The sequence below is a fragment of the Camelus ferus genome, chromosome 2 (assembly GCF_009834535.1).
Source record: "Camelus ferus isolate YT-003-E chromosome 2, BCGSAC_Cfer_1.0, whole genome shotgun sequence".
Taxonomy (NCBI): domain Eukaryota; kingdom Metazoa; phylum Chordata; class Mammalia; order Artiodactyla; family Camelidae; genus Camelus; species Camelus ferus.
In genome coordinates, this window is record NC_045697.1 from 34,652,721 (window position 1) to 34,680,024 (window position 27,304).

Below are 27,304 nucleotides of genomic sequence, written 5' to 3' on the forward strand. Positions count from 1 at the left end.
AAATGAACAGAAATTTTTTAAATGTGTAATCTTTCTCAAGAAGTATCTTTGGTACATATCAGGATTAACTCAATCTAAGAGATAAACTATGAATGTTGGTAAAAAAAATGTGTATTTTAAATTTATCTTCATAAATAAAAAGAGGAAAGTCCAATATGCATGAGGAATAAGGGACAGTCAGTATATATCTTTGGGATTTATAATTGCTAATAAAAACTAAGAAACTGTATTTTAAAACTTACATTACATTAAATATAACCATTTACAGTGATACTTTATCATTTCCGTGATGAACTAAATATAGTGTGAACTGAATAAAATGTAGAGACAATTAATTTGATACAAAAACAATCCATTTTCAGTCAGCCTAGTCAAGAAAATCATTGATTTGGTTATTTAGCCTCATGTAGGTTAATGATTTGACAGAATTTTTTCCTTTTCAGCTAGTCTGTAGTTCAGTCAGTCCAAAAAGAAGCAGAAAACCTGAAGTGGAGAGCCAGAAGGAGCCAGTTTGGAAGATGTTGACAAATGCCTGCAGTGATCTCAAAGCCAAACCACAAGGCAAGCCCTCGACAGGAAAAAGACTCCTCTTAAGCGGATATATTTTAAGTGGCACGTAGGTGGAGAAAATAGAACACAAAAGAAAGCGATCAAGGAAGAAACCAAGACTAGGAAGGTCTGCAGAAGCCACCCAGAGCAAACAGAATGACCAGACCTGTCACCCAACTAAATTTTGAATTCTAATCCTTATCAGGAAGGGCAAACCTACAGAGACTTAGGAAAGTGAGCGAGATGGAGCTGACACCATAGCCACCCACCCAAAAGCGCGCTCAGTGGCTACCGTGTGCTGGCCCCTGGGGAAGGAGCCGAGCGGCGTCAAACAACGGCCTAGCTGTGTCAGCATGGCTGAGCTTTTCCATGTGCCAGGCGCTGCTTTAACTGCTGACACGTATTAATTCACGTAACCCTCCCAACAAGCCCATAGGCAGGAAGTGCTGAAATTAATACCACTTTACTAGCGAACCAGCTTGCCCAAGGTCACACAGCTGGTAAGAAACAGAGGGGAGATTTTAACAAGCTCTGGAGCAGGGTTCTCAATCTTGACTGCACAGGGGAGTCACCAGGGACATTTTCAAAAAAATGCTGATGGCCAGATTCGACCCCAAGAGATGGGGAATTTCGCTGGTCTGGGCTATGGGCTGGGTACTGCGATGTTCTAAAAAGCTCCCAGGTGATTCTAACGCACAGCTAAGTTTGAGAACCACTGGTCTGCAACTTGTGTTCTCATCACACTGCACTGCAGAAGTCTAGGCCTTGATGTCAAGTTGTTTACAGAGCCTAGTATCTGTATAAACAATGTAAACAACTATTACCGGAAGTAGTAAATAATAAATGCCATGAGAACTCTAAGTCGTGCGTAGGACAAGCAGTGGTGTGCTGGGACCAGTGAACGTATGCCTCCTTTCTCTCCCCAGCATAGCCTAGCCTGAACGATGGATCATATGGTCCCGTGGTCATGGCTGATGGAAGTACAGGACCACCGCTGGGTGACAGTGTCAGGGACTTCTCATACATTTGCAAATTCTCATTGGGTTTACTTTGGGGACTTAGAAATGAGACATGGAAGGACACAAAAGGAACAGTATGAATATCATGAATAAACATGGAGCAGGTAGAAAATGTTTGTCAAGGCTCTTCACCATTGTACTCCAGTGCCTCGCAGAGTGCCTGGCATACTCTGGGCACTCAGACATCCTTGATTATTGGTTGAAAGAAAGACAGGTAGAAGGAAGAGAAGGAAGAAGAGAGGGAGGGAGAGGAAGGAAAGGTAAATTAGTTTTAGTTGGTAGATTAGCGGTGATTAATTAGTTCAAGGCTTATTTAGGGTAACACTTTCCTTGGCTACAGCATCAATGGGCAATTAAAAATAAAGTGACATTTCCCAACAAATTACATGAATAGGAAAATCTTTAAAATTAAGCCAAGGGGTGGGGAGGGTATATAGCTCAGTGGTAGAGCACGTGCTTAGCATGCATGAGATCCTGGGTTCAATTCCCAGTACCTTCACTAAAAAAAAAGGAGATAAACCTAATTACCTCCTCCTCCACCCCCCAAAAAAAGCTTAAAAAAATTTTTTAAAAACTAAGCCAAGGGATGCATTATTTAAAGTTTTGGAAGACTTCAACTGTCATGTCCTTCTGAAAATAAGTACAATACGTAAAATAATCAGCGACCTTGCACCATACTTACTAAATCCCTGTGAATAAAGCAGTTTCTCTCCAGATACTCCATCCCTTCACAGATATCTTGGCACATACTCAGCAGCATCTCCTTCCTAAGCTTTCCTTTTCTCTCTCTGAGATAGTCAAGCAGGCAGCCATTTTCCATAAACTCTGTCACAATATACAGGGGCTTCCGCTGTATACATACTCCATAAAGCTGAACAAGCCGTGAATGAGATAATTTCCTGTTTAAGAAAAACACAGACCCATGAGCAGAGTCGTTTTTGCATTTCAAAGTGTCTGGACTCAACTGGTGATATTTTCCATCCCCACATAACGTTCATCATTGAGCTGTGATAAAAAATAGCCCATCCACAGAGAAAGGAGCACAGTTTCCTTTCCACTTTACACCCTGAGAAGGTGGGGTCAAGAGTGTACACGGCGCTTCCTAAGTCATTGTAGATATAGAGCAGTGCATGCCCCATACTCTGTTTTGCTCTTTTCTATTTTGTAAGCCTTTTGCTTCCTCATTACTGCTACTTTTTGCCCAGTTTCTGTCCCTTGAGTCTCAATCGTCCCAATTGCAGTTGCCTAGCAAAAAGTTCTAGACAGACAGGAGGGAGGAAAGAGTGATTGATGCATATTTAAAAAGAAAATTAAATTCTAAAGAATAAAGGCATTTACATCATTAAAAAGTCCACAAAAACAATAAATGCTGGAGAAGGTGTGGAGAAAAGGGAACCCTCCTATACTGCTGGTGGGAATGTAGTTTGGTGCAGCCGTTATGGAAAACAGTACAGAGATTTTTCCAGAAAGTAAAAATAGACTTTTCATATGATCTAGCAATCCCACTTCTGGGCATATATCTAGAGGGAACTCTAATTTGAAAAGATACATGCACCCCAATGTTCACAGCAGCACTATTTACAAAAGCCAAGACATGGAAGCAACCTAAATGTCCATCGACAGATGACTGGATAAAGAAGTTGTGGTATATTTCTATAATGGAATACTACTCAGCCATAAAAAGAATAAAATAATGTCATTTGCAGCAACATGGATGGACCTAGAGATTGTCATTCTAAGTGAAGTAAGACAGAAGGAGAAACAAAAATACCATAGGATATCCTCATATGTGGAATCTAAAAAAAGAAAGAAGACAAAAATGAACTCTACAAAACAGAAATGGACTTGTAGACATAGTAAACAATCTCATGAATTTATAATGTTAAAGCTTCTTTTTCAAAATCTAAAATACTTTAGCATGAAGACATGATGTAGAAATAAGGAGTGAAATGAAATGAGATACAAGTGAAAAATTTTTTAGAGAAATTAAAATTATTTATATATATTTGCTATTATACGTGCAACTAGTTCACATTATCTACCTATATGCACTGCTACTAATAAGCCACATCCAGAGACACAAACCCTAAACAACTAAAATGAAGGATCCTTTAAAAGCAACGTAGGGTTATAACAATTTAAATAAAATGTAATGTTCTAATCAAAAGAGCTGAATTCAAGTTGCTGTTTTATCACCCATTGATGCCTGACCAGGGGAGACTTACTTTAAACTTCTAAGCCTCACTTTTTTTATATGTAAAATGGGGCTAATAGAACCTGTCCTTCCTCCCAGTGAACATTAAATGAGTGCAGGCCCCCAATTTACACTCCAAAATACAGTGGTTAGGAACATAGTAGAGGTTTGAAGTCGCTCCTCTAGGGCACTGGGAAAACTACACAGGATGACAACAGCTTTGGTTAACAGTTATGGCAATGACTATAGATCAGGTATACAGCAGTTGCCCAATAAGTATTTGCTGATTATTATATTAGGTAGGATGATGGACTTCATGCCCAGACACTGTTTTAATTTCAATTCTTCATGCCCAATAACCATTTTGATTTCAATTAGAAACTCTACCAATGTTTTGTTGAGGAACTGTAGGCAAATCATGTAAGTTTTCAAACTTTCTTTTTTATCATTTGTAAAATTGGAGTCTTAATAGAACCTACCTCACAGAATCCTGGTAAGGATTCATTAACTCATTCAATAGTCCACAAATATTTTCTGAACACCAACTACACGCTAGCCATCACTTTAAGCACTCACCAGGTTGTAGAGAGAGAAAAAGAAGGCTCCATCATTGTGGAGCTTATGTTCTAGTGGGGGAGAAACAAAATAAATACACATGAAGCTCTGAAATAGTGACGAGTGCTTTGATGGAAATAGAAAAGCATAGGTAGAATAGAAAGTATTGCAGGGCAGTGGAGGGGTTGCTGCCAATTAAACAGAGTAGTTAGGGGAGATATCCTGGTGGAGGGGACATTTAAGTTACACACTTACCAAAATGAAAGTAACATGTACCAAGCTGTGTATTCTTGGCAGATAGAGCTCAATGTGTATCAGCTATTTAATTTTTTAAAGATGACTGTATTTGCAAAATGACATTAGAATGGAATTTTTCCTGTCTCACTTTCAAAAAAATCAGGGGAAAAAAATCAGCTACATTCAAGCCTAAGGACACATTTTATCTGAACTGACTTAAAAATAAGCCTTGTAGCCTCATTCCTGCCTCCGTAAACTGCCAGGGACTATTTCTCTTCCTCACACTCCATGCATCTTCCATTGCCCTCAAAACATCATCCTCAGAGATCCTGACCCCAGGCCTGAGCCTCAAGGATCCCCACATAGTGATGTCAGAGATGTCATTATGGCAGGTTCTCTAGGGGAGCAGTCATTTGTCAGCCACCCATGTAACCAGACAGCTACAACCCAAACATTCAAATAAAAAGAACTGTAATTTATTAAAAGGGCTCCTAATAAAACATAATGAAATTTGAAGTAAAAGTGATACATTTTTCCTCAAAGTTTAAATTGCCCTTATGAGATGCATATATTTAAACATCTCAGAAGAGGGATTTAAGCTTTAATTCTTTCGTTTTGATAGGGGTTCTAGGATGACTTCAACTTTCCCTTAATCACATGTCTCCCCTTCATTCTTCTATTTATTATACTTATTTAATCCAACACACAGGAACGGAATTTTTATCTATCCTTTAGATATAGGAAAACCATGATCTGATGCACATAGTATCAGGGAGCAAAGGCCAGTAGGGTAACCAAGGGGCACAGAAACGTCTTAGGGAAGCTGATGTCACTGGAAAATTGCGCTCATCACTTCCCTGGGAATTCATTTTACAGTAAGTGGATGGAAAGGACATTCTGATGGGACACTTGGGGTATTGGTTGGGAGCCCCAAGAGACATCACTGCTCTGTCTTCAAATAATGGGTCAAGTTAATCACCCTTAGTTCTGAGGGGGTTGTTTTTGTTTTTTTCAACTAGAGTCTGCAAGTTTGGAACACAACTAAATTGCTTTGGGTAATAAAACAGGATCTAGGTAATGTCACCTGGAGTTTTCCCTCTTGACCACATTGCTGCTCCTCTAAGTAAACGTTCAACAAATACTTAAAGAATATTGATCTGAATTATGCCAAATGATTGACCTATTCTGGTCCACCCAAGGTTACTGATGAAAACCCCAGCCAAGGGTTCAATTGAGGCAAAATACTACTCTGGGAAATCACAGAAGAGCAGTATCCAGTGATCTGCAAAGAGCCACTTCTGTCAGAGCTCAGGATTCTTAAATTCTCTGAAAATAAATATTGTATCCTTTTATCACTATTTAATTTTTTTTCATTGAAGTATAGTTGGTTTACAATGTTGGGTTAATTTCCGGTGTACAGTATCATGTTTCAGTCAGTTTCAGCTTTATATATATATATATATACACATATATATATATATATGTGTATATATATATGTATATATATATATATATACACACACACATTCCTTTTCATATTCTTTTCCATTATTGGCTACTACAAGATATTGAATATAGTTTCTTGTGCTATACAGTAGGACCTTGTAATTTATCTATTTTATATATAGTAGTAGTTAGTATCTGCATATCCTGAACTCTCAATTTTTCCCTCCCCTCCCCACTTCCCCTTTGGCAACCGTAAGTTTGTTTTCTATGTCTGTGAGTCTGTTTCTGTTTTGTAAATAAGTTCATGTGTGTCTTTTTTTATATTCCACATATAAGTGATATCATACGGTATTTTTACTTCTCTTTCTGGCTTACTTTATATCACTGTTTAGACAAAAATCAGTATTTTTACTTCTGAGAAAAGGAAAAAATGTGCCTTTTAAGCACCTATTATTGAGCTGAAAAGAACACACATGCTTGTCACTTTCATAGATTAATCTTATTCAATTCACACATTGATCCAGTGAGTTAGGTGTTGTTATCCCCATTTTACAGGTGAGGAAATTGAGGCCTGGAAAAGTGAAGTAACACCCAAGCCACACAAAGTTCAAACAATTTGCCCAGGTCACACAACTAGCTTGGGCAGAGTTATGATAGAAATCCAGATGTGACTGACTCTAACATCTGCGTTCTTTCCATGACACCAGGACGTTGTGCAACACTTATCTGGGTACCACATATACTTACATCATCACTTTAGCCTCTTCAATGAAATCCTCTTCAGACATGGAGCCTTCGTTGATGGCCTTGATAGCCACCTGGACATGTGCTCGCCATTTGCCTAAATGGACCACCCCAAACTGACCGCTTCCAATCTCCTTTACAAAAGCCAACTCAGACGGGTCTATCTCCCACTTTTCTGGAAAAGTAAAACATCTGTGTTACAAGCAGGGGAAACATGTTAAATTTTTAGAGCTAGAAAAGATTTAGGAGTTATCTAGACCTATTCTCCTACAAAGAGGTTTAAAAAAATTTATAAATGAGTGGAAGAGACCTGTCACCATTTTAAATACCCTCATTGTGACTTTAAAGTGTAATTCCAGAATTCAAGTTTAAAAATACAAACTTTAGTTCCTTGGAGAGAAATTATAGGTATCAAAACATGCTTTTTTTCCTGAGATGCCCAGGATGAATCACAGTTCTGTGCCTTTCTAAACTAAGCCTACCAAAACTAGACCTGGGACCTACAATATGTGTGTCCCCAGTCCATTTATGTCCTGCTGAGTAAACTTGTGACACAGAGAACATTTGGGCTCCCCTGTCTCAGTTTCTTTTATTGTTCCTCTGCCCACTCCCACCCCTAAAGGGGTTTTTCTGCCCTTTCTCCTTTGCAAAAAGTCTAATCAATGTATCTAATAAACATTTCCAATATTAAGGTTCTAATCCATATTTAAATGTATGTTTGCAATGAGATTTGCATTACTGAATATTTCTCATTCAATAGATATAAATCAGAATAAAAAAAGCAAAAGAAAGAACTGTTTTTAAATTCACCCTCTGGAAAACTCTTGAAAATCAAATCTTAACTTTTTAAGTATCTCCTTTTATATAGCAACACCACCATCTGCTGGACATTTAGAATAATGCATTTAAAAGAGTTGTAAGGGCTTATTGTCATTTTTTCCAGCTTTTCTTTCTTCCTTTTTTTTAAAAATTTCATTATTTATTTATTTAAATAATTTACTGAGGTGAAGTTCACAATCTAGAAATTAACCATTTAAAAATAAACAATTCAGTGGCATTCAGTACATTCACAATGTTGTGCAAACACCACCTCTGTCTAGTTCCAAAACATTCCCATCACCCAAAATAAAATCTCTTACATATTGAGCACTTTCTCTCTATTGACACCCTCCTCCCAGCCCCTAGTAATCACCAAAATGCATTCTCTTTCTTTGGATTTATCTGCTCTGGATATTTCTTTTTTTTTTTTTTAAATTTACATATATATATACTGTTCATTGTTTCCAAGAACAGTTTAGAGCTTTAGCTTTTTAAACTTACATAGTTATCAAAGGAATAACGCCAACCACAAAATAAGAATTAACATAATGCAATAATCCAATCATAAAGGACAGTCAAATGTGCTTACACACATACAAGAAATCAGTTATCTAAGTTATAAATAGTAAGTAGTTCATTTGTGTTCTTTTCTTTAAGATTCCACAGATAAGTGATATCATGTGGCATTTTTCTTTCTCTTTCTGGCCTAATAGGTGTGTTTTGAAAGTAACACAGGAGAAAATATACGTGACTTTGAGGTGGCATAGATTTATTCAACAAGTTATAACCATAAAGGAAAATATTGATAAATTATACTTCAAAAAATCCTATTTATTAAATACACCCCGTTAAGGGAATGAAAAAGTAAGCCACAAACTGGGAGAAGATGTTTTTTACAACACAAAACCAACAAAGGGTTCCTAGTCGAAATAAGAATAAATCAATTAGGAAAAGGCAGATAATCCTATTTTTTAAGAGTTAAAAAAAAAAACTTGGAAAAGAGGGTAGAGTATAGCTCAGTGGTAAAGTATGTGCTTAGCATGCACGAGATCCTGGGTTCAATCCCCAGTACCTCTATTTAAAATACACACACACATATATATACACACACACACATATATATAATTAAACCTAATTACCTCCCTGCCACAGAAATAATTAATTTTTAAAATAATTTTGAAAAAACTTGAATAGAGTATTCTCTCACAAAAGAGAATACCTGAATGGCCACTGAACGTATGAAAAGTTGATCAACATAATTAGCCATCAAGGGAAGGCATATTTAAACCAAAATGGGATACCACTACACATGTGCCAGACTGGCTCAAATGAAAACCAAAAGCAAAACCAAACCAAACAAAACCCACAAGAATACAACAACTGGCTGAGGGCAGAGGCAGAGCAGCTAGAACTCTTAGGCACTGTTGACTGAAGTGTAATTTCATACAAGCTCTTTAGGAAACTGACTAAATCTGAGCATGTACACACTCTATGACCCAGTAGTTCTACTTTTAAGTGTATATCCAACATTGTGGGGGCACAAGTGTGTATTATACTTTATCAAACACAAACAAGAATGTTCATAATAATATTATTTAGAAGAGCCAAAAAAATTGCTTACAACCAAGACGGCCATCTAAAGAAGGATGGGCAAATCAACTGTGGTGTGGTCATGCAGTGTAGCAGTGAACCACAATGCCGATGAAACAGCCACCCCAACATCGTGGTTGAATTCACACTCTGAATGATGAGAGAAAGAAGCCAGGCATGGGTGCACGATGTCTGATTCCATTTATATAAAGACGTCAAAACCAGGCAAAATTAATTGGGCTCTAAACTTATGAATTGTGCACTGTTTTGGATGTTAAAAACTTGAAAATTGTATTTTTTCAATTAAAGAGGACCATGTTTAACTTAGATAAATTGCTAATGGTAGAATTTTTATTATATGTAGTATTTATGGGGCAGAGAAATAATCTAGGCCCTCATAATACTCTGAAATCACATTTCCATCCCAGTTCATAGAAACCCTGATTTCTGGCTAACTATTACACAATAATTGTGTTATCTTTTCTCCCCCCACTTAATGGAGGCACTGGGGATTGAACCCAGGACCTCATGCATGCCAAGCACACAATATACCACTGAGCTTTATCTCCCTACCCTGTGTTATCATTTTTTTTTCAGTATATTTTGAGTCCCAGTAATGAGAGAAATTTAAGGAAACAGTGTCACCAAATTAGAAAGCAGGATTCTTTGGCTCTCACTTATTTTCACAGATTTGCAATGATCACATTCACTAGAAAATAGTTCAAATCAAACTTTGTCCAAGTTCTACTTGAAAAAGGTAAAGAGGACACATTTTAGTGGTTTTCTTGAGGAGCAGTCATTTGCCAGTCACCCACATAACCAGGCAGCAAAAACTCAAATGTTGAGAATTGTAATTTATCAAAAGGGTTCCAAATCATGTATAATGAAATTTGAAGTAAAAGTGAAACATTTTCCCCCTAAATTTAAATATGAGATGCATATATTTAAACATCTCAGACAGGAGATTTAAACTTTGCAAAGAAATGTATCTAGACAGTCATCTCAAAAGAGTTGAGGCTTTAACGAACATAGAGGGAACTTGGGGTACACTCTTCACTGTACTTGATGTTCGCTCAGGCACAGATGAATACTTTACCGTAGCTAAAACCAGCTGTGGCTGGCAAACAGCTGCCCATCAGCCCAACGGGGTAGCGGAGACGGGACATGAGCCCTGGGGAGAAAGAGAAGTCAGCCTTTCAATCCTAGTTACTAAAACAAAAGAAAAACCCAACTATACTAGAAGATAGCAGCATTCCTTAAATAAATCAGTCAAAGAAGTATTCTACAGTTAGTCTCTTTGCTCTTTTCCCACTTGAGAAACACTTCACAAAAAATAATATGCTCATTGAACACAAATTAAAGAATCCAAGAAAATAGGAGGATAAAATAAAATCTTAGCATCCAGAGATACATTGTTATCATTTTGGTGAACATCTTTGCAAAAATCTCTATATGTTTATTTGAAAGCATAGATGCATAAAATACATTTCACAGAAATGTAAATGTTTTGCTATAAGCTTTTTACACTCAACATGTAATTGATATATGTCAATGACTATAAATAGAACTTAGTTATTTCCAAGATTTCACTGTTGTAAAATATGCTATAAGTTCTTAAATATCCATTTGGATGTGCCTCTCAAATTATTGCCTCAGGACAAATTCCTTAAAATGTGTTTTCCTGATCAAAGGGTGTCTATAAGGTTTGTACTAATTTCATTTAACGACCAACAATGTTTAAGTGCACCCATTTGCCCACCCTTCTCTTTGAGAACAGTTTTTTTTAATAGCATGGTAAATGCTTTAAATCTTTTAATCTTTTGATTGGGTCAACATGTAGTAGTCTACATAGTCAATTTCAGTTTTGTTCAACAAGCCTTGAGTATTTCTTCAACTAATATTTATTGAAAGCCTGCTTTGTGCCAAGCATTATCTAGATGGCAGGAGACAGCAGTGAGTAAGACAGTGATGGTCCCTACTCTCATGGAGTATATATTCCAGTGGAGAAAGAGAAAATAAAGAAGGACATGCACACACAAGGAAAAGCAGAAGATGATGAGTGCGAGCAAAGTACATAAAATAGAGCTTATTTAGAACAAGTGCTCACGGAAGACCTTTCTGACAAGATGACAGCTATGCTGACATTGATTGACAAGGAGCCATCCGACAAAGATCAGGAGGAAAAGCATTCCAGGCAGGTGGAACAACATGTGCAAAGGCTGGAAGACAGAAACAAGCCTGGCCGGTATAAGAACAGAAAGGAGCATAATTAAGTGCCCATTGTGAGCAAGATGCTCTTCTAGGTTGATCCCAAAGATTCCAGAGGACCAAAGATGAGGAAAAAGAGGACTCTGCCCACCGGGGCTCCATCTCAGTGAGGAAAGACAGGGAGAGAGAGGCAGGTCATTTCAATATAAATGGAGTAAGTCCTGTGATGGTGACCACAAGGTGCTCTGGGGCACAAGAACTCAAATAAGGGAGTGGTTTGTCCAGATTTACATTTTTGGTAGATCATTCTGGAATCAGTATGAATGATGGATTGAGAGGAAGTCAACATCAGAGAAGACAAGATCGGTTAAGAGGCCACTGCAGTTGTCCAGGTGAGCAATTATTAGGGGGGCACCAGTAGGCAGCGAGAGGTAGGGACCTACATGAGACATATTTAAGATATGAAATTAATTGCACTTGATTATTAATCAGAAGTTATCTATTAAGGGGAATGGAAGCATCTATTGTGATTCCCATGTTGCCAGCTCCTGTATGATTACCCGAGACAGACAACAGGAAGAGTAGGTTTAGAAGGAAAGCCATGGTATTTATTAGATAAAGAGTTTCATTTCATCATTGAAGTTCATGGCCTTTGGGACTGCAGGGTCTGTGTCTACCAGGCAGAATAATTATGCAAAGAGATATGTCTAGGGTAAAAAGAAAAGTGATCAGGGATGGATGCCTGAGGAACACCAATGTTTAAGCAAGAGTAGAAGCAGGACCCATTGGTAAGACCCATGAGGAATGATCTGAGTTAGAGAATCAGAAAGGGTGGTGTCAAACATCTAGGGAGCAGGGAAGTTCAAGAGATGCCACTGCCAAAAGTAGCAGAGAGTACCTGCAAGTGCGAGAAGCAGAAAGCATCACTGTATGGGGGTCATTGGTAAAACACAGGGCAATGGAGGCAGAAGCCAGATGGCAGGTGTTTCAAAAACAAATGGAAAGTGAGGAAGTGAAGAGAGTGCATGTGGACACATTTTTCCAAAAGTGTGATTTAAAAGAGCAATGTCTGAAGGAGGAAAGGACCAAGGGAGAGCTTTGTTTTCATTTTTGTACTAAGTTTACAGACTAAAGGGAGAAAGGCAGAAGAAATGGAAGAGATACAGGAGAGAAAGAAAGAGTGGGTGGTGGGCGGTCCCAACAGGAGAGGAGTGGTGGGAATAAGCACAGGCTTGGCGGGGAGGTTGGTACAGCTCAAGAGGTAGAGCGCGTGCTTAGCATTCATGAGGGTCCTGGGTTCAATCCCCAGTCCCTCCTCCAACAAATAAATAAATTAGTAAACCTTTAAAAAAAAAAAAAAAAAAGCACAGGCTTGGCCCCTCCACTCCTGGAGGGGAGGAGAGGGTGAGAGCGTGGGGGCAGGAGGATGTGCCTGACATAGGTGACTCCAATTTTATTTTAATTTAATTTAATTTTTTAAATTGAAGTATAGTTGATGTACAATATCATATAAGTTACAGGTGTACAATACAGTGATTCACAATGTTTAATGGTTGTACTCCATTTATAGTTATCATAAAACACTGGCTATTTTCCTGGTGTTGTATAATATATCCTTGTAGCTTATTTTATATGTAATAGTTTGTACCTCTTAGACTTCAGTTTTCTTATTGAAGTAGACAGCGAGGCAATTTGCTGACAGGGCAGTGGATAACACTGTCAAGGGGGTCTTGAGGAGAATGATAAAAGTTTGAACAGAAAACAGGAAAGGATGCTGACCAGTGACTCTGAAGACCTAGCTGAGCCCTTATGGAGCTGGTGTCTGTAACATATGATCCAGATACAGAACATAATGAGAATTTCCTTAAGACCCTAACACTTTCCTCTCACTTCAAAGTTGGTGTTTGCCAAACATTTTTATTCTGTGAATTACTACCAATGGTTTCATGATAGTCCATCTCTCTAACAGAAAAAAAAAAAAAAAAAAAGTCACTCTTTGCATGGTCCTCACTACTGGTAAGGAGATGAGCTGTCATGAGCTAAAGCGACCAGAAGTCAAAAAGAAGACAGGGTGGTCATGGGTTTCAATTTACAGCGTCTTCTAAACTGGACCCTCCAATGATGTTATTTGCCTCTTTCTAGAGGAGACAACAGGCATTAAACACAGACTCTGGAGCTGGTGGGTTCGATGACTGCATTGGTTTCAAAGATTTCTCCTAGTTAAATCTCAGCACAAATACTTATTAACTGTGTGACCTTGAGCACAACTCATGCCTCGGTTTCCTCATCTGTGAGACAGAGATATCGACAGCATCCCCCTCACAGGATCTCTCTGAAGATTAGATACGCAAATGTACACAAAAGCACTCAGAGCAGGGGCTGGCTCAAAGTGAGTCTTCAATACACATCTGCTCTTCTGGGTCCATGTCTTTCCTCTGACCATCCCTCTTCCTCTGTGTCTTATCTCTTTTCTGCTCTCTTTTCTCCCTAATAAACAGCAGCCACAGTTGTAAGTTTTCAACCCTGTTTTTCATTTTTCTTATTGCCTGATTGAGCTTATATTTTAAAAATTACTTGTGTGGTATATTACACATTATAAGAATAATTTATCTATTTCGTAATTTAAAAGCCCAAGAGCAATCTATAAAGTAGAAAACAAAAGCTTCCTTATTCCCAGTCTCAGTCCCCAGAGATAAACATGAACACTTTGTAGTCTGCTATAATCTTATTCGTCTAAATATTACCTACACTTTTAACAGAGGTTTTCTATGCACACCTGAATGTGTCGATGTAAGTATTTATTTTGCTAAAGCAGGACTATAAATGTACTGCTTTACATTTTTTTCTTTACTAAACAACATATCACTAACATCTTTTCGTGCCAGCACCTCCTGATCTACGTCAGTATTCTTTTAACCTCACACCATAACCATCTGTTTCTTAAATTTTCTCTTTGAAGGAGCGGGAAAGAAGAGTGTGAAGACGAGTCAGCGCTGATCTCCTAATTCTAAGGGTTTCTATGTCTAACCACAAATGCGTCCTCACTGGCCCTGCTTAGACATGTCGCCACTTCCTCTGTAACCCAACTCCCAGTGAACACCGGGAATACCCATGTGGACGCATCCAACAAGTGGCTAAAAATTTCCTTGGATGTATTCCTGATGTTTAGAACCAGTGCAATGGAAAAGTGGCCGCTTTCCAAAAGGGTGTGGTTTTTTTTTTTTTGTCATTACACTTTTTCACGAGAAAAATTTTTTAAAGTACTGCATGGCAAGAAGTCAAAACAATATGAAAATTGCAGTGGGTTCCAAATGCGACAATGCTGAGGTAAAAAGATTCCCCCATGGGCTCAAAGCAATCCAGTACAGGTTAGAGGAGGGCTGAAGGCCAGAGCTGTGACTGTAAATGTGGTGGAACCTTCTGGAATCCTAAATCTTTTCCATAGATGGTAGGTTTGCAAAAATGGTAATTATAAATATGTAAATAGGTAAATATGCCTCTGGTATACTCAAGTCAAACTGTCACTGTGAAAGGCTCTGTCTTGTATAACTTCTTCTGTTCTCCAAGCAAGAAAGAACAGAGAACAAGAGATTTAAGGGTAATTTGCTAATGCAACTGTGTAAAGCAGAGAGCAAATTTATCAGAGCAAAGAGAAAAAAGTATGATTCTTTAGGACATTTGAAATTGTATTATATTTCACTCCATGTAAATTTCAAGGGCAAATGCATCATGATTAAATGGCCTTTTGCTTCTCTGTCATCGATCATTTTTCTAACCTGGCAGAAATGTAAAAAGTCAGCCTACCTCTCGCCCCCTGACTAGGAAAAGAAAAAAGCAGCAACAGGGAAGAGAATCGCTCAGAAGACAGGTTGTATTTCAAGCTCTTGAACATTTTTGCAGGGTTATTTGCTCCTGTTAAGTCTCTGACCAAAGATGCGTTGCCTGTCTGGGGCCCGGCGCCCCAGCTCTCCCCACCTGAAGTTCCCGACGTACCGGCTGCGTTGTGTTGGTGATACCAGATCAGCTCAGGGACTGATTGAAAGAGGTGCCTTTCAGCCACGTACCACTGCCCAGAGTCATTCCTTTTAATCTGATAATGTTTGATGGTGGCCTCCATGCTTCTACAATCAATAAAACATGAGTTTGTCAACAAGCAAAAGATCACTTGGGAACTAAGTCGGTGCATTAAGCGACAGGACTCCACCTCCAAAACGTGCACCCTAGCAACACTGCGCGCTGAAGAGGAGACTGGATCAAACTCCACAGGCGCCTCACCGCCCCGGGGAAGTTCCTCAGCTATCGTGTCGGGGCCTTAGGTTCAAATATAGCTTCAACCAAAGTGGTCTTGGTGGTTAAGTCTAGTGTCCAAAAAAGTAGACCTCATAATGGACACTTGTAAGTATTCACTGAATATTAAATATCGGTTCAGTGAATGAACAAATGCACTGTAAGAGATGCGAGGAGATGTAAGACAAAGAAGGGGGGAACCAGTACAGGGTGTATGGAGGAGCAGGTCTGCTACGGGCAACTGGGGCTTAATCCCTCCAGGAAGTGATGAGAGTTTGGGGAACACACCTCGGAGTCACCCCACTAAAGTGCAAAGGGGCTGAGGGACTTACCCTCCACTCCTTAAGGATGGAGAGTCACTCCTAGGATGCTAACTCTCAGGTACTTCTAGTCCACCCCTGGGCTCCACGAGCTCCCACAGCCAGAGAACATCCTCAGGCAGGAAGAAACAGGAAGCTTTCTGAGTGCAGGGGCACTCTCTGCAGGCAAACCCCAGGTACCGGGGCTACGAGGAAAGCACCCCTGGTGCCGAATACAACTAATCAAAGCTCCTCGCGTGATGGTTGAGAAAAGGAGACGAGAGAAAGTGACTTATCCAAAGTCACACACAGAGCTTGTTAGGGATACGACTGGAAACGATTATTTGACCCAACTTCCAGGCCAGTAATTTTCTATATTACACTCTTATTTACATTCTCTACGTGATGGTATCTCCACAACAAACACTGTACCAGGAACAGTTATTTCTAAAGTGACCAAAATCACAATTGCTTACCTCCTAGCCTTTATAAACACAGAAATGGTGTAGGATCCCAAATGTCTTGAATCTCTGACAATAAATGCACCTTCTTTAGACTGCAAAGCAAATTCATTCATTGTACAAGGTTATTCCTTCTTAGGAAGAAAGGTAAACCTACATCTCAATAATGAAAACCAAAGCTATACTAACTTACTATAAAAGGATGATACAGTTTTTACAAGTACACACAATCTCATCTCAAATCTTTATAGGTTTACATGTAATACCCATAAAATAAAATATAATTGGGACAAGGATTTGTAATGTGTGAGTATTTAAAACATTTTTGCTCCTGATTTTTCTAAGAAGAGTTCTGCATCTGACAACCTTGTACCCCACCATTTAGTTATTTTTGTTATACTGATAAAGATAATAGATAAAAATAGGTGATGAATACGAGAACTCTGAGACAGACTGGCAGGGTTGTTCTTTAGAGGAAAAGACACAACATGGCAAGTGTGGGTGAGGGAGGCAGGGAGAAATACATCTGGAGAGAGGAGGAGTGGGAAAAAAGACCAAAGTTCATGGTATGGATGGAAAGAGAATAAACTTGGGTGAGTCTGGAGAGAAGAGTAAGGAGAGACATTTCACTTGCTCCAGGGGTAGGTAGGGAAAGGCAGAATGAGAAATGGCAAGAGGGAAGACTATTATAATAAATTTGATGTTAGGTTATCAGTTGGACCCCCCTCCATTGCCGTGTTCTGGGAAACACCAATAACGCTGTGAATTGCTTTCAAATAAGCTTGAAGGTTGGACTGTTTTGTTTGGTTGGTTTGTTTGACATTGTAAAAAAAAAAAATGTTTCACCTTTATTAAGTGTGCTTACACTCATGAAGAGGAAAATATCTCAGGGGGAGGGTAATAGCTCAGTGGTAGAGCACCTGCTTAGCATACACGAGGTCCTGGGTTCAATCTTCAGTACCTCTATCAAAAAAAAAAAAAAAAATCTAAAAAAAATCATAGTCATTATATCAATAAACAAAAGGAATACAAAATAAGTGTATCCATCTGAAGAAGTTAGGAATTATAAAGTAAACCCAAGTAAGGTAGAAGAAAAGAATTAATACAGACAAAAGCAGAAAAAAATAAATGATAAAAATAAGAATATAATAAAGCTAATGATTAAATTCAAAATTTGCTGGTCTAGGGAAAATCAATAAAATAGGTAAACTGTTAATTAACCTAATCAATAAATAATGGGATAAATCTATGAAAAAATAAGTCACAATGATCCAGAAAAAAATTTAAAAATCTCCTTGACTCTGTGCAATAAATGTGAAAACTTGAATAAAATGGGTAATTAGCAGGCAAAACACAAAATTTATCAAAATTGATTCCAGAAGAGCCAGACGTTGAATGGATCTATGGAACTGAAAAATGGATAAAGTTTTTAAAGAGCTGCAAAATTAAAAAGCACTACAGTTGCATTGTGATGTTACTAAATCTTAAAGAAATCATAGAGAGACTGATTAAATGATCCAGAGCACATGGAAAGAAGAAAAACTTCTAAATTATACAAAGTGAGCTTAACATTAATACCAACAACACAGCACAGACAGCGCACAAAAGGGAAAACTACCAACCAGTCTCTCCCGTATCAACGCAAAACTCCTAACTAAATAGTAACCAACAGAATCCAGCAGCATGAAAAAAGAACAATACACTGTGACCAAGAGAGATCATGTACAGGAATGCAAATGTAATCTAATATTAGGGATTTTATTAATATGATACATCATATTAAAAATCCTAGAAAAAAATCCTATGAGTATCTCCATAGATATTGAAAAAGCATTTGATAAATTTCAACTTCTAATACCAGGGTTTAAAATTCTGGGTAAGATGGGAATATACGTGTACTTCCTGAACACCATAACCATTATTTACTTTAGTCCCAAGTCCAGTGTTATGCTTTATGTGGAAGTAATTTCAACTAAAATCAGGAAAAAAGGAACACCCACTGTCAGCACTGGTACTTAACACTGTTTTGAGATACCAGCCAATGCAATTAAATGAGAGGCAGACATTAGAAACGTGTTAAAAATGTAAAAGAGTGTTGAAATAATCACTGTGTTGCTGATAAGACGATGTACCCAAAACCGAAGAGAATCGACTGAAAAACTACTACAAAAAATTTTGAATTTACCAAAGTTGTCAGTTACAAAATTAATTCACAGAAATCAAGATCTTTCAAATGTAAAAACAAGATATACCTACTTATAATAAGAACAAAAAGATAAAATACCTTAAAATCAACTTAAAAATACATGTGCAAGAGCTAAATGAAGAAAACCTTAAAACACCCTGAAAAATACAAAAGCATCTGCTTTTTCTTATTAGGTCTTCAGCCCATCTAAGATTTATTTTAGTTTGAGGTAGGGATCTAATTTTAATTTTTTCTATAGGGATAATTAATATATCGGTCCTAAAACAAATTGGTTCCTAAACCCCATTGATTTATAATGCATAAACAATATTCTCTAAATAAATCTGTAAATTTAATGCAATCAACTGGAATGTTTTTTTTTTAAACTAGGCAGAGTAATTCTGAAGTTCATATGGAATATATATATGTATATCCAGAATGTTTCTAAAAAAACAAATGAAGAAGGGAGGATAGCCACATCAAAGAAAGTGTTAGTATTTAAAACAATATAATGGCAGAACATGAATACACAGGCTGATCAACGAAACCAAGTAGAAAGCCCAGGTATAGGTTGTTTGTGTTTACGATGAAAGTGGCAACTCAAATCAACACAGAAAAGAACACTTGGTGAGGAAAAAACTTAACTTGGGTCGAAACCTCACCCATTATAATAGGAAAAATTACAAATGGATCAAACATGCCTGTGTGAAAAAATAAAACCACTAAAGTAATCAAAGAACATGGGAAATCTTTTATAAACTTGGAGTAGAGAAGTAATTCTAACCTGATAACAAACCCTAACGTCTTTAAAAAAATTGTCTTAAAAATTCCAATATATAAAATTCAAATACTATTCATGGCAAAAAAAAAAAAAAAAAAAGAGAGAGAGAGAGAATTCATAAACTGGGGAAAATGCTGCCACACATCACGAAGAGCTAATTTCCTTAACGTAGCTACATAGGTCCTACAGATTATGAGAAAAAGCATCAAAAATGCCATAAAATTGTTGCAAAGGAGATGGACCGCTACAGAAAAGGAAATACGAATGCATAGACTTTAATACAGAAAAAGAGGCTTAACATTCCCAGAATAAGAGAAAAGCAGATTAAATCCACCCTGAGAATGAGGTGTCAGAGAGCAAAGTTCCAAATGTTTCATTAAAACACTTAACTGGAATGACTGTGGGAAAATAAGCACTCTCTTACATGTCTAGTAGATATATAAATTGGTACAACCCTTACAGAGGGCGTTTTAATACCTTAAAAATTAGAAATGTACACTGCTTTTGACCCAGAATTTCTACCCTTGGGGATTTACCCTACAAATACTCACATAAATGGGAAAAGATGTATGTACTGGTTACCCATGGAAGCACTGTTTTAATAACAAAAGAGTATATGCTACTTAAATTTCTGTAATGAAGGATTGGTTAATTAAACTGTGATACATCCACACTAAGAAATACCATGCAGGTGTAAAATGAATTAGGATACTTTTTGTGTACTAATGTGGAAAGACTCCCAATATATACCATTAAGTGAAAAAGTAAGGTCAGAGAGTACATATATCATGTTACCATTTGTGTAAAAATAACACAAGAAAATGTATATATAATAAATATCTCTTGTATTGGTAATAAATATCTCTGAAAGGATACAAAATAAACTAATAATAATAGTTCATCTATAGGGAGGGGAATTGATGGGTTGGGGACAATGATGAAAGAAAACTTCAAAAACCTTTTGATTTTTGAGCCATATGAACATATTGGCTACTGAAATATGAAATAAATAAAATTATGAGACTTCTATGAATAATTTATGCAATAAGTTTGAAAATAAATATAAAATAGGCAATTCTTTAAGTAAATATGTTATCTCCAAAAAGTATCTCAAAAAAGAAAAGGAAATTAAATCAGTAGTCAAATAGCTATCTGTTTGAAAACATGGCATGCCAGACTATTTTATGAAAGATATAGCTGATTTTCAAGGAACAAATAATTTCTGTCTAATACAAACTATGCCAGAAATTGGAAAAAGAGATTAAAACCCCCACATTCCAACTCATTTTATGATGCTAGTATAGACTTTATACTAAAACTAGACAAAGGAAACAAAATTAAAAACCAGGCTCACTCTGAACATAACAGAACAAATGCTAAATAAAATATTTGGAAACCCAAACCAGCAATATATATTTTTAATGTCTCAGAACCAAGTAGGATTTAACCCAGACATATTTTTTAAAATAAAATTAGAAAATATGTAAATTACAAAAACTATTTTAAGATATACAGGAAAAATATGTATATTTTAATATATCACATACACACACTCTTCAGAGGGATTAAGGACCTAAATGTGAAAAGCAAATTTTTAAAACATTTAAAGGAAAATAGAAAATCCCTTTATTACTTCAGGAGAGAGAAGAATTTCTTATAGTAAATAAAACAAACAAAAGCAGAGATCATATAGGAAAATATTGAGAAATTTAACATTAACTTTTTAAAATTCTGTAAAAAAAAGTTTTATAAAAATCCAGAGACCAAAAAAAATATACTTGTAACATATAACTGATGAAAGATTAATATTCAGAAAATGTCTTTAAAATAGACATTAATCAGTTTGAAAAAGCAAACACACTACAGAAAGATGAGCAAAGGATATTAACAGGTATGTAACAGCAGAGGCAGCACAAGTGGCCAAAAGACACGTGAAAAATTACTCCACTGAGCTGTTTACCAAGGAAATGTACATTTGACAAGATAATTAAAAAAAGTGAATTGGAAAAAAAATAAGTGTGGAAACTACCTATTGGCAAGAATGTAGAGAACAAATATTTTCATTCCCTGTAAGAGTATAAATTAGTACAAGTACTCTGAATCATGATTTGAACGTACAGTATCTAGTAATGTTAAAGCTGCACATACCCTCCCACCAGACTGTTCCATTTGCGGGGCAGAGCTGAAAGAACCATTTGCCCTTGTGTACAAAATGACATGGGTAAGGAAGTTCTTTGCAGCACTGTTTGTAAAAGTAAGAAATTAGAAACAATTTGAATGTTTATAGTGAAATGGATACATTTTCATACACTCAGATAACAAAATATTACGCAGTAGTTAAAGGAACGTGTTTGACCCATACGTACTCACATGAATTACATTGAAAATACAATGTTTAACTAAAAAAATCAACATATATATGATCTCCCTTATGTCAAATGTTAAAACAGATAAAATAACACATTGTTTATGCACATTTATGTGATAAAAATACAAACACTCAGGCAAAATGGGGACACACCCTTCTACTGTGGTTGCCTCTGATGAGTGAGGACCAAAAAGAAGAGGGAGGGGTGGGCTTCAGCTGTATCTGGAATGTTTTATTTGGTTAAAGAGTGTTATGGCAAAATATCACGACTGGTAATACCTGGATTGTGGGTCTGAAAAGGTTTCCTAAAATTCCCAGTTCTAGTTTTTGTAGGGAGATCAGACCTCGCCGTGATCTGGCCCCCAGTCAGATGCAGAATCTCTCATGCAAAACCCGCCCCATCCAGTGATTCGGGTCATATTACCTGTGACCAGCTGCTTACTGTGGACCTACTTGTCGACTTCCCTTCTCCAGTTCCGCCTGCGTGTCATGACATCATCATCCATTCTGAACTACTAATACGTAATGTCATCATGCCAAGCAGACACACATTTGCCACCAGGCTCCACTTCCCCACAGCTAGTGAGGCCAGGCCTGACCTCCACCTCCAACCCCTCCACCACCTGAGGCTGGCTCTGTGTCCTTCGTGCACGGCCACTCCCCCAGCTATCAATTGGAACTTCCCGTATCACGAGCCATTACTGGCACTGAGTTTTTAGTTACAGAACTGATTCTTTCTCTCTCATATTTCTAGATTTCCTCAACATCCGACATCAGGTCATAACGACACATATTCTTCTCACCTACTTTCTAGTTTTGACTCTACATTCACCCACAGTTGATATTTATCATCAGTTGGAAATTTAAACTATAAGCTGTTTTGTTTTGTTTTGACCTAAATGAGCAGTTTTGACCTACGTTTGATATTTTGGCTACTCCACTCTTTCTTTTGTTCCCAAAGAACGGAAGTACAGCCCCATGTATTTTTCTAGATCTGTGTTTTCATGAATCTGAGCTAAGCTCAGAAGGACAGAGTGTATATTGGATTGGCACTGTTGCAAAGGTGAACGGGCAATTCAAAGAAAGACTTCTGGCAGAACATTTTGGAATGAATGAAAGAGTTTTAGCATGTTAGAGTTAAAATCACTTCAAGAGAAAGACATTCCTGACATTATGGTTAAAATCAGTGGAAAACATGATCTGATATAAATACACCTAATTTACAGCTTATTAGAAAATGTTTAGTAGAGATGAAGTTGTAATAATATTTAGAATTGAAAAAAACAGAAAGCAATAAGACTTTTTTAGTTATATAGTCTTAATAATGTACCTCTCAGAAAATTTGAAAATATTCACAAATTTATTCATGAATAAACTGAATTACCTCTTGTCTCAAAAGACGTTCTGCCTGATTTCTGGTAATATTTTTATGGTACCACCTGTAAAAGCAATAAAAAAATTTTTTTTAATTTTATATTCCATTTCTTTCCAGAAAAAAAAAAAAAGCCTGCTTCATTTCCTTCATTTTTAAGAACTCATTCCAGAACTGATTTTACAAAATGGAGTGATTTTTAATTCAGATACACAATAATATACTATTATGTGCCAATTAATTTAGTTTAATACAGTTTTATTAATTGCAAGCCATTATCCTGTTTATTCTATCATAGCTCAATTCAACTTTATGACACACACTTAGTATATAATTTTGAATGACTTAACCTCCTGAAAATTTCCATGAAAAGTATGTGGTTAAGAAGTCATCATCTTCAACACACACTTCAATAACCACAGCTTTGGTTAAACAAACTAAAAAATTCTTTCCTCTCAGGAACATCTTATTTGCATGCTTTGATATGTGCTATGTACCTTTCTGAAATTAAAGTCATGCTAACATCTTTGACTCTGCTAACTATGTTACCTTGCAGTAAAGTTAGAGGTTCAGTAGAGTAAATGGAACAACCAACATGTAAATAACCCTGCCCCACTCCATCTCAGGCCCCATCTGGTTCCTTGGTCTCCCCTTATCACTAAGTTTGGTCACACTGGAATTCTTTCCTCACTCAAATTCCAAGTCCTACTCTGCCTCCAGTCTTGCTGTTACTTCTGCATGACACAAGTCATTATTAGATAAACAAGATTATACTGTAAAGCACAGGGAAATATTTACACGATCTTACGGTAGCTCACAGAGAAAAAAATGTGACAATGAATATATATATGTTCATGGGTAACTGAAAAATTGTGCTCTACACTGGAATTTGACACAACATTGTAAAATGATTATAAATCAAAAAAAATGTTAAAAAAAAAAAGAAACATGTCATTAAATGACTTTAGAACACTGGAGCTAGACACAATAATCATAATTAAGTAACACTGTAATTAAAGTATATGGCTTGATATGACAACACATCGGTGAGCAAATGTTGCACAGGAAAGACAGGAAATAGTAGAACAAAGGAGAGAGAAAGAAAAATGGAAGAGCTTTCATTTCAAAACAAGATTTTTAAAAGGAGTTAATCTAACATTACCAGAAATACTGTTTGCGTGGACAGCGGAAGGAAGAATGCGTATATAACCATGCATTAAGTCAGGTGGGTGGGCCAGATGATGGCTAAATGAAACTCATACCTGCCCTTGAGAATGGAACCTATCTTATCACGTGGACTTCCCCTCTCCATTCATAGCAGAAAGCTGCCACTGAATTAGAATGGTCAGGTTTTAAAAATACTAATATCCTCAAATTGAAAATGGACTTTTAAAAAGATGAACCACAGAGAATAGAGGATGATGACAGGTGATTCTGGAGTAATACAGCCACCTGTCGCTAATGGGATAAGAGTAGCTATGATGCTAACCCGTGAATATCACTCAGTACTTTTTAATGAATATTCATATTGTGGGAGGAAATTTCAAGATGAGTCTGAGACCTCTTGTTACAGAAAGAAGAAATTCTTTCAAAATAAATGAAGCAGAATTAAAGACACAAGGAATTAGTTTAAAGGGCACCCCTCACTGGCTACATTGTGAAATATGGATGCTAAAAAGCCAAGACTGCATAATGATATGCAAAAAAGGGAAAAATTAACATAAATTGATTTTTTTCTAAATAAAAAAATGTGTTGGTATTAATTTTGTTGCTTTGTATGTATTTATTATAGTGATAAATAATATAAGTAAATATATTAATTTTGTTTAAATGTAAATTGAGTCCATCCATGAGGAAGTCATGCTTAGAATGACTTTAAAGTAGTAACAAAAGAGCCAGATAGAAGTAAATGATGATGTAAATCAACTATACTTCAATTATAAAAAAATTTGAACATCACCTTACAATTGATGATATTAAAAAAGAAACATATGATGAATTAAAGATCCTTTAAAATAACGCAGAACTCCATCTGCATTATTATCATAATATATGTAAGGCAGAAAAAGATAGGAAGAATGCAATTTAGAGGAGGCTGGGGGCATGGTATTTCAGAATTTTATCTATTTAAATCAAAGGGTAAAAGTTAGAAGAGTTGTTTTGTTTTGGTTTGTTTTTTCAGAGAGGTAAGGCTCTCTTTTACCAAGACAACACTGATCATTAAACTAACACTGAATGATGTAGACAGGATTGGGGTGGGGCTTCTAACAACATATTAAAAAAAAAAATCCAGCATGTCCAACTGTGGTTGGGTACAATCATCCTATATATATGTAAGCCTCAAGTTCCATGTCCCAGTCTTAGGTTTCTGATCAATAAGTAACAGATCAATAAGTTATGGTCTTGAGTTTTAGACCTGGAGACCCTAATAGATCTGGGAAGGCAAATCAGCTTTAGTAAGTGACTTCCTAACCCTGAAAAGATTAAGCATGCAGCATAGAGACAACGAGATAAATCAGACTCATACTTCCATAGCTCAGAATAATCAATGTTTGCTATTTTAGATATCTATAATTTTAAGAGAATCTAGCATATCAGGTTTTTGTCTTTGATTTTAAATTTATAATTAATCTTAAACTTATTTGAAGTTTAAGAAGATTTAACTAATTTTTAAAATGACATTTGCACAGTTAAGAGAATTTGATTTACCACACATATATGTTTAATTTATTACATTTCCAGGATCATGTAAGGGCTTACAAAGAGCTGTTACAACTGCAGATTTGCCCCTCAGGCATGTGAAGCACTTAAAAAGAAAACTGAATGTATTCCATTTATTAATGGAAGTTAAATGTTTCAGGAAATTTAATTAACTGAACTTATAAATAAGACTGATTGTTTAAGGACATTTCCTATGTTGAGTATGAATTAAAGTGATCATTCTTATTTTTTTAGATTTATAAACAGTATATCAAGATTTACAAGTTAAATTTGAAGGCTTACTGAAAACTAGGTTTTTATACTATAATGTTGATAATTTGGATATTAATTTCAAACCAAAGGAGCCATAAATATTCCTATGTATAAAAACTCCCTCGAGACGTCAGAAGCCCACATGCACAGAGCACTCCTTCCCCTATCGGCCCCCTAACTCTCTCCTGTCCTCTTTGGCCCTCAAGTCACTTCCTTAGAAAGAGCTCCTCCCACCCAACACCCTCATCCAAATCACAGCCCCTTCCCTGCTGCTTTCTCCTTGTGTCCCACAGCGTTCCTTCATACCACCACAACTTACAATTATCTATTTATTTGTGAATTTGGGGTTGTTTAATGTCTATTTCCCCATGAAGCTATAAGTTCCATGAAGACAGAGACTGCTTCTCTGTACTCTATTTCTAATGCCCAGAACAGCTAACATCTGGTACACTCTAAGCATACAATAAGAAAGATTGAACAAATAAAGTGACTGGGGGGCAGAAGTAACTATGAATGTAGCACACCTGTAATACTAAGCAAGCTGGACCAAACTATAAATGCCCTTCCTTGTTAGTTTCACAGTTCAAGGAAATAATCATTGCTAGAATGTACTGACCAGTTACTATGCACTGAATGAGACAGGCATTATTGTCCCCAGTTTTCAGATCATTCAGAGGTTTAGAGACAGTAAAATAACTTTGCCCAGAGCCAAACCATTAGTCAGTGATGCTGCTGAACTTGAACCCAGATGTCTCTGATTTATAAGCCCATGCCACTCCACTTCAACACAGGGCAGTAATCTCTATACGGTCATTAGAACAATGCTCGGCATAGGGTTGATGAATTTTAGTGATTTATATTGATAATTATTATATCTATATTTTAATAAACCCTTCTTTAAAGAAACAGCAATAAAACTAAAAATTAGTCTTTTCATAATTGGAGTCATCAAAGACAATGACTTTTACTTATTTATCTATCTATTTATTTATTTATCTAGTTATTCATTTAAATGGAGGTCCTGGGGATTGAACCTAGGACCTCATGCATGCTAAGCATGCGCTCTACCACAAAGTTATACCCTACCCTTCCCTAGAAGATGACTTTTAAAGATACATAAATCCAGGCCGAGGAAATGAGATAATAATTCGAACCTCAGAGTAGTTTAATTCATGATCCAATATCTACAGTGTAAGCAACTGGTGAGAGACAAACTC

At 36.7% G+C, this 27,304-nt stretch overlaps 1 protein-coding gene across 2 annotated transcripts in view; it reads right to left on the reverse strand.

Annotated features, from left to right (window-relative positions):
- TXK (TXK tyrosine kinase) overlaps positions 1–27,304 on the reverse strand; it is a 61,182-nt gene that overhangs the window by 10,055 nt on the left and 23,823 nt on the right. For both annotated transcript variants that reach the window (XM_032497041.1, XM_006185956.3), the window contains 6 exons: positions 23,127–23,181; positions 16,424–16,503; positions 15,355–15,482; positions 10,250–10,324; positions 6,748–6,919; positions 2,251–2,467 (listed from right to left, as the gene is read on the reverse strand). In XM_032497041.1, coding sequence (XP_032352932.1) covers positions 2,251–2,467; positions 6,748–6,919; positions 10,250–10,324; positions 15,355–15,482; positions 16,424–16,503; positions 23,127–23,181 — 727 coding nt within the window. The remainder of the gene's footprint in view (positions 1–2,250; positions 2,468–6,747; positions 6,920–10,249; positions 10,325–15,354; positions 15,483–16,423; positions 16,504–23,126; positions 23,182–27,304) is intronic.